The sequence below is a fragment of the Morone saxatilis genome, unplaced genomic scaffold (genome assembly GCF_004916995.1).
Source record: "Morone saxatilis isolate NCDOM2014 unplaced genomic scaffold, NCSU_SB_2.0 Contig16, whole genome shotgun sequence".
NCBI classification, from domain to species: Eukaryota; Metazoa; Chordata; class Actinopteri; family Moronidae; genus Morone; species Morone saxatilis.
In genome coordinates, this window is record NW_023339718.1 from 13,438,893 (window position 1) to 13,447,472 (window position 8,580).

General features: G+C 42.1%; 1 protein-coding gene across 1 annotated transcript in view; it reads right to left on the minus strand.

Annotated features, from left to right (window-relative positions):
* Positions 1 to 7,092, minus strand: part of mapkapk5 (MAPK activated protein kinase 5) — a 14,899-nt gene extending 7,807 nt beyond the window's left edge. Inside the window, exons 1-3 of the mRNA XM_035657886.1 lie at positions 6,135 to 7,092; positions 4,347 to 4,420; positions 1,011 to 1,086 (exon numbers count right to left, since the gene is read on the minus strand). Coding sequence (XP_035513779.1) covers positions 1,011 to 1,086; positions 4,347 to 4,420; positions 6,135 to 6,170 — 186 coding nt within the window. The 5' untranslated portion in view covers positions 6,171 to 7,092. The remainder of the gene's footprint in view (positions 1 to 1,010; positions 1,087 to 4,346; positions 4,421 to 6,134) is intronic.
* Positions 7,093 to 8,580: the final 1,488 nt, after the last annotated feature.

An 8,580-nucleotide genomic window follows, 5' to 3' on the forward strand; every position in this document is an offset into this window, starting at 1 on the left:
ATAGATGAAAGAGCATCTATTGTCCGTGAAGGTGTTTCCCCTCCTTGCTGTATCTCATTATGGATGCCCAGGTCATGTAGTTTTACCAAGTGGGCAAGTCAACTAATAATACGAACTAATAGGGGGGTTGTGCAATATGAGTAACAAAAAGACATTTTGACATGTAACATGTAGCTACTTCAGTTTCAGGGTCCTAGTATTGTGCACAAAGTCATGCAGTCATGGCTAACTGGGACACATTTCTATTGCTATGTTATTGGTAAAAATGCCCATTCTACCACGATATATGTGCTTTCATATCCTGATATCAATATCTATGGTTGCATTGTAAATTCCAGTTACTATGTTTCCATTAAAAAACATGTGTCTAAAACACTTCCTGTGTGGACAAGTTGTAACAGAAATTCAGGAATATCCAACCTATGTACATTACTGCTTGAGCGTTGTTTAGCCTAACCCTGTCTTTCTCTGTGTGTGTGTGTGTGTGGTGGCGAGAGAGATGAACACCTGGAAACTCAAGTTGGTCTAGTACTTAGTACAGGAGCTGTGACACGAGAACCACAACAGAAATAGGTTTTTACCTTTACTGAGATTCTACAAATAGAACTGAACTGCAAATTACGCAGCCAACAATAAGGAGGCTTCATCCAACTAAATGATTGCAATGTTGCAAATTATACAGTGCAGACAAAACAAAAGCAAAATGCAAGACAGACCAAGACGGTGTTAGTGAACTCCTCATTATCGTATATTATTCAGCAGCGACTGCTTGTGTGAAGTAAGCCTGTGTTGCTTGTTTTGACTGCATGTCTCACTGCTGTATAAGCTGCGTGATCAAAACAGAAGTCTGCTAATGACATGGAGAGGCTGCTACATGCACTGTTCACCACAGGAAGACAATGTTACGGACAATAAAGTCCATACAAACAGGCTGGCAGACAGACGAAAGCATATTGATACAGCCAAAGACAACAGACATTAATCACAACTGCAACAGTGTTTCCTCTAACCTCATTTCGGGCCTTGGGGCGATCAATGAGGATCTTCAGGGCCAGGCGTTCCTGAGTTGACTTCTTCACACAAACTCTGAACAGGAAGAAAACAAGAATCAACAAACATGATAACCCAATCTGTGTCACAGATGCGATCATGTATGCAAAGAATCAATAAGGTAGTTTCTAGACCCTTGTCTGCAAGATGTATTCACTGTGTCTGTGTGTAAAATATACAGCCAGGCATTTTGCCAGCATTCTTGTTTGTACGGTAAAGAAACATGATCATTATGAAGTCAAGTCTACTTTATTTATATAGCCCAGAACCACAAATTTGTCCTAGAGGGGATCAAATGTTCAATAAAATGCCAGTCGGTCTCCAGAAGTACATAACACAGCTGGACCCAGTGTGTAGGTTAATAAAGTTTGGGAGCTATGATCCAGCGTGCGGTTACGCTCTGCTTTTCCTCGGCCGATGTGCGGTCACCTTTGCCACCAGTAAAAAAGGTACAATGTTCAAGAAATCCATTGACCCCAAACCATAAAGTATTCTCCTTTGGTTTCACCTGAAATAGCCTTAATGTTGTTAAAATGATCTTGTTCGGCAGTGACCGGATCATGTATATTCTATATCAGCTTGGTCCCACTCTTGTTTGAAGTCATGTTTAGGGATCAATTTCCTTCTTTATTCCAGTAGCTTTTAGCTTTATTATCAATTTCTATGTACAAGAACATGGTTTTTAAACTGTTATACATTTACACTCTCTTAAAGCCTACAATATGTGCTGTGAAGTTAAATTTGGCCTGACAAGACATCAGCCGACTAGCTAGAGTTAGGAACAGTATTTTGCCAACATCACAGTTTGTTATGGGAAATATAAATCTTGTCTGCATCTCTGTAAAACCAAAGAAAGCCACCTAAGTCCGTCATAAAATGTTCATGTATTCATATTCATGAATGTCTCTTGGCAATGGTTTTCTTCAGAGTGCATCTTAGGACTGCAGCAGAAAACACATGAATACAAAAGCAATTTGCAAGACAGACCAAGACAATGTTACTGAACTCATCCTTATCGTGCACACAACTAAAACATAGCATGTACCAGAGGAACACCCCTATAATAAAAGGTTGATAAAAGAGCCTGAGGAAAATGTTGTTTAGTGGTCATAATCTGTATTTGCTTGTCACAGTTCAGCAGCGACAGCTTGTGTGAAAGTGTGAGTGAAATATTGAAATGTTGACTTCATTCTCTAAAAAGTCTGAACTCCTTTCTCCTTCCTCTGAGCAGCAAGGACTCAAATATTCACTTTAAACGGCAACCTCTGGCCTGTAAACTCAGATTACACTATTAAGGCATTACTGCGAGAAACATTCTGCTTCGGCCAAAGTTCACTTCACTGGAAAGCAATACCAACCTAATGAATCACAGAGTCAGACAGAGGGGGGCTGGTACATTAAAAGACAGAAGTGTGTTATGAGACAGAAAGAGGGAAGTGGAGGAAGGAGAATAAAAAACGATTCCTATTAGGCACACATCTCCATGAATCAGAGTAAAATACAGAGTATTAATAAAAGACGGGGTAAGGAAGATGTGCTCAAAAAGAAACATAGTACAGCATGAATCATCAGAGAGTGATTACATGGAGGGCTGATGAGTCAGTTTCTCAGTGTTTTTGTCACTTGAGGCCAAAACTACACACGTTAGGAAATAACATGTTGCTCCCTGCTGATTCAGACCCATGATAGCTTCAAAGTGCAGAATGGGCAGGAGGAATCGGTGACACACATTGATATATTACAGCCTGTGTTAAAATATATCTATATACCAATTAGTAAGAAGAAAAACTGAAACAAAACCACTGAAAAGGTTTGCAGTAACTGAAAAAATCTAAAGACAAACAATGAAGGGATTATACCAGTAATAGCTGAGGCAGTGAGGGCAGAGGTCAACATTGTTGACATACATGGGAGGAGAATACTGCTGCACAGTTTAAAAAGGAGGAAAAAAATGCACCCATCACTGGCCAATGCTTCTGGAGATATTGATTCAGGTTGGAGGTCAATCCAGATTGACATCTCTAGTGTTTTCACGACAAAAGTCCTGTTACCACGCCTGATGGCCACTTAAATCTGTCCTTTAGACTCTCCGCATAACTTAAAGTAATTTCTTAATGGGTTAAATGTAAAAAAGCTGAAAAGTCATTACTGCGCAGTTAGTATTTCAGAAATAATGTGCTTTCCTGTGATATATTACTGCTTATGTGTGGAAAACATTAGAGAGAAGAATGCAGAGGGGAGTGCACAGATAAAGAAAACTGCTGAGTTTTATCATTGATCTCTTGTGCATCCACTATTCGATCTGAGTGCAGCTTTTTAAAAGAAGGTTAGCTGTTTTGCACAAAGTTTCATTTATAGCATGTGGACTAAAACCTAAAAAAGCAAAGGAATTAGATGTAAACACACAAGCCATTTTCAACATGTTTACATGTATTCATTTGCACAAGAAAACAAAAAGGCTAAGATACTTCCACTCAAGAGTGTTAGGTTGGTACAACATTTTTAGGTTGGATTCGAGCCCAGGACGCTGCAGTTACATGGATTGTGTCTGAGCCAAATGGGCCTCCACCAACTACAACAAAAATGGTACCGGTGCCAAACATCTCTGTATTAAGCCTCAAGTTGTGGCGGTGTTACACACTAGTAGTCGGTCCAGTATGTTAAAGCCTAGACAAGTGACAAGCATCTGGCCCTTTAATATTCTCAACATGTGTTAATGTGTGAAGGATAAAGTTAAACTGTGCTGGTGAATTGGTTCCACAGTAAACACGATGCAATAAAACCACAGGAGAAGTAGTTTCTTTCACAAAAACTGTCACCAAGTCTGTCCATTCGACAGCCCAGTTAGCAAATAATCAGCTCTGACAACACATCATAATCCAGCTGCAACCACTTCAGGTTCATATGAACATGAACCCTACAGCAGTATTCACAACCGGGCTTTAGCAATGCAAAAGAATATTCTGAGTCACGCTACACTGTTTTCAGATCTAAACAAAACTAGAAAATCACTCTCACTTGACCCTGGCTCTGCTCACAGCTGGGCTCCACACTGCACGTCAGATTTCTCCCAGTATAATCAAAAACGATGCTCCACTGACACAAGCAAGACAATTCAACAAATGATTCCCAATAACAGACGCCATTATCATGTCTCCTGGTGATGGTGATAAAACAGTTCGACTTGGATGCGATGCAGCGCAAGCAAAGTCAAATCAGGACAAAATATAATATTTAGAGACTGGAGAGAAACCTTGGACAGAAGTACTTCTTAACACACTCTTTCTCAAACTCACCTGACAGGTCCACTAATGCCGGCTCCCAACTTCTGTGTCCAGTTTATGTTGTACTCGTCTAGAATGGAGGTCTCCTGTTGGGAAGAGAAAACGCACCAAACAATAAATCAGACGTTTAAAAAAAAAAAAACGAGAAAAAGCTTTGTGCAGCTGGTATGTTTTACAAACCTAGGATTAAGTGCAAATGAGCAGCCCACTTCCACACACCCCCATGGATACAGAGTATCCAGAGCAGCAACTGAAAGTGCTGTTAATTGTAATATAGACTTTATTTTCCTCGCACTGGGTTGGGTAATAGCCATCTTATCCTTTATCACCTGTCTAGTTTCACAATAGTGCTAATCCTTAACACAGATTATACTTTAAAAAAAAAAAGGAAATAGACAGTTTGGCTGCTATAAAACACATACGTCTGGGTTAGCTTGGCAACTGCTGCCTATAAAAGGATTATAAAAGAAGGATGAGATGCTATTCAGGAAGGAGTGAAGCACTGGGAGACGGCCTCTGTAATCATTTAGTTAAATTACTGGGATGGAGTTCTTCAGACTGGGATTTGAATACATATTTGTTTTGCCAATAGTCCCAACTTCCTGCTGTATGAAGGTAAAGGCTGTTAAATGACCCATCCTCCACTTACACTTTCAGTTACACAACTTAAGATCAGAACATGTTTTGGTCTTAGCCAGCACAAGGAGTTTAATTGGGTGCCAGTGCCAGCAGCTACCATAATGTCTCCTCCCCACCAGCCTGGCCAGTCCAATCTAGGATTTGCGGTGATTACTTAACATAGGACGAGGGGCTGGTCTTTACTACACAACTACCAACGGGTCTGTACTTCATCTCTGTGAACGATCTTACTGCCCTACACCCAACATCGGCCCTGGATAATGGATCTAATGAAGCTGGTAACCAAGTAGGTCTGTTAATTCTAGGTTTACCAGTCCAGCTTTGAGCAGGTTCACGTGGAAGAGGCAGGGTTTGTAAATACAAGCCAACCACGTGCGTCATCAACAGATCAGGAGCAACATATAACCACACAATATAACTGTTGAGTCATGTGGAGCAATGTGGGTACGCAAAAACTACACAGGCTGTTTACACTCTCGGATCCAATTCTCTGAAGTGAACCTGCAGCGTGCAGCAAAGGTTACTACGATGACTTCTTGGTGCCAGGCTCTTGATACCAGAGAGCCTGGGTAAAGCCCAAAGTTAGCTGGCTAACCAACTTATCGTTGTCAACGGCCCAGTGTGTGTGTTCCAGTTCTCAGCGCCATCAAACCCAGTCAACCCAGCATTAGATACATAGCGACCCAGCTGCGAAAGTGGGAGCCAGGGCCACTTGAGATCACATTTTACTGCTGACATCAATGCCCGGGCGACACATTGAAGGGGAGCAGGCAGGAACAAATCCCAGAGCACAGGTGTACAGAAGTGTTGCCAGTTCATGACCATGTGGGATAGATCCAAGCTCCACCAGTAATGTTTATCAAGGGTAAAACTTTCCACAACGCAATATTCTTCATGATTCACATGTCTGCTATTTGTAAGCCACACACACACACACACACACACTTGTGCAGTCAGGGGATGCCATGTTACAACCTATGACAGTCTCACAGTATCAGATTCAAGTGTAGTTCTTGGTGCAGTGTTCACTGGAAGTGGAACCATAATTAGAGCAATTAGCAATTAAGATCATGTCCATAGAAGTAGCAGCTAAATCATGTGAACGTTCAAACGCCATTAAATAAAGACCAAAACGTGATTACTATCATGTGTTGAAATTACCTTGATGAACTTGTCTGCGTTGTTATCCTCCGACATGGTGTTCTGCTCCGGACAGATAAAGTCTGTATGATCTCTGACAGTGGAAACAAAAGCGTCTTTCTCTGACCTTCACCAAGTTTCGGTCTCGCAACCCTGGACTGGACCCAAGACTCGTTACACTACTACCGATGACAGGACAAGGCCATTAGAGCAAAATGATATTCGGCCACGGATCAGCCAGTGCAGGGTTTCGTCCACTCGGAGACCTGAAGCCCACCGGCCCGTACGATGTAGCGTCAGATCAGGCCAGCTCGGCTCACAACCCCGGGGTCCGACTCGCTCTTCAAGTCGTCTTAAATTCACTGTAGTGACCATGTAGAGCGCCAACCCCCGAGCAAGGTGACCAGAGAAGCCGAAGACAAGTCCAATATGGACTACCCCACCACTTTTGGAGGGGCACTGAGCATGGGACGTGTATTTTTAGCCGGCGCAATGAGAGCAGTGCTCTGGCTGAACGCTGCGAGGACGCTGGGGACCGGCTAAGTTTCTGTTAGCTCGCCTGCTACCAAGTGAGCTGGTGCCCGCCCATCCCACGGCCAAGACAACCGTGATACTGTTATCTACACCAACAAAAACCACCGATACTATCCTCGATAAGCGCTGGGTCGACCGACAACGAGAGCACACCGTGTTCCCAACAGCGGAGCCTGTTGTGTCGTCGAGCCGAGCCTGCTAACGCGCTAGCAAGTTAGCTCAGGTGGCAAGTTCGTTTCCCGGCTCCGCTCAAAGCCACAGACGTTATCATTCCTCCGCAACACAGTGGGATAAACAGAGAAACAGGCGCAGTAACACCACTTTAGTGACGGGAAGGGTTAATGGAGAATGTTTTACAGAGGTGAGCAGGGAGACACACGCATCTCTGGAGTATTTTGTTAATCCCAGAGCTTCTTGTCGAGAGGAAAATACACAACGCAGTAGCAGTCCGAGGATACCGCCTGGTGGGAATGACCGACTCGTTTTGTACATTTGGATCATATGTCGAGGGGTATTGTTTTTCTGTCAGTAAATGATTGTTTTTTATGCGTGTGTTGGTTTGTATTTTTTTTAAACAGAGCTCTTTAAAATTTGGATAAAAAAAATGATTTTGAGATAGCCAGAGCAGGCTCTGATGGGTCCTTATAAGGTCCCGGTTTTCTTTTCCTTTTTTTATATATATATACTTTATTAACCATCTTCTTTATGTACATGTTAAAATACTGAACACATAACAGACAAAAACAAATATTTAAACAAGTAAAAAATAGAAACAAATATAAGAGTTATTGAGCGTATACAATTTTAAAAGTCCTTCCCATAAAGTTCAAAGCAGCAAAGAAGGTAGATAGTTTTCTCTAGAAGAGGATGAAGTTTGGACTTGTTTTCTGAAAAAATGTTCCAGCAGAAGAATGGGGTAGAGTTAAATAAAAGCTCTTTATTATTGAGTACAGGAACAATAAATATATTATCACATGAAAAGATAAATATCGTATAGTTTCTAACCAATCATCTGAATGAGAAGAAAAAGTCTGCAATTTTTATAACTCTTTTACAAACAGCTATCTGGGCTGATGAGCTGAACTTGTTTTTCAACAGATTTGACAAATGCCCCCCCAAGCCTTAAAAGAGGGCTGCAAAGACTGTACTCAGGAAAGACTTCAGGACATGATAGCATGAGCATGGATGGTGGTGTATCATACATCCCTGGTCTCAGTACCCAAGAAGCAGCACACAAAAGTCTTAAATGACAAGACCTGTGGCCCATCAAACATGATGATAACCCTTGGAGAGACTGATTACCACCTTCAGGCCCTGGTCAGAACAACATTGGACCCCCTGAAGTTTGTCATTTACCTGCTTCGACAAGGTTATTCCCACCTGGACCAAACTGGGTGCACAGTGAGGATCATGTTCTTTGATTTCTCAAGTTCTTTTAACACCATACTGCCTCTGTTGGGAGACAATCCCAGGGTCATATAGCACTCCACATATAACAAATTATCTAATCGGCAGGCCATAGCTTGTAAAACTGAGGATCTGAGTGTGAGGAACTGTGATGAGTAACAGAGGGGCCACTCAGAGGACTGTCTTCTACCACTTCCTGTTTACTCTAGGATATACACCTCTGACTTCAGCAACAGACTCAGACTCACAGATTCATGCCACCTGCGGAAGTCCTCTGATGATTTTGCCATTGTGCGTTGTATCGGGGGCAACAGAGGATGAATACAGAGGCCTGGTTGATGACTTTTTGTGGGTGGTGCAGCTGAGGAGCCGATTGTGGACGTCCGCAGGATTAAGCCCCCTCTAACCCATGTATCCATCTGTCTATCCATTCTTCACCTACAGGGTATCAAATATAGCTTGTAAGCAACTTTTTATTGGTGGATTTAGTGACATCTTTTTTAAAAAGTATTTTTTGGGGCTTTTA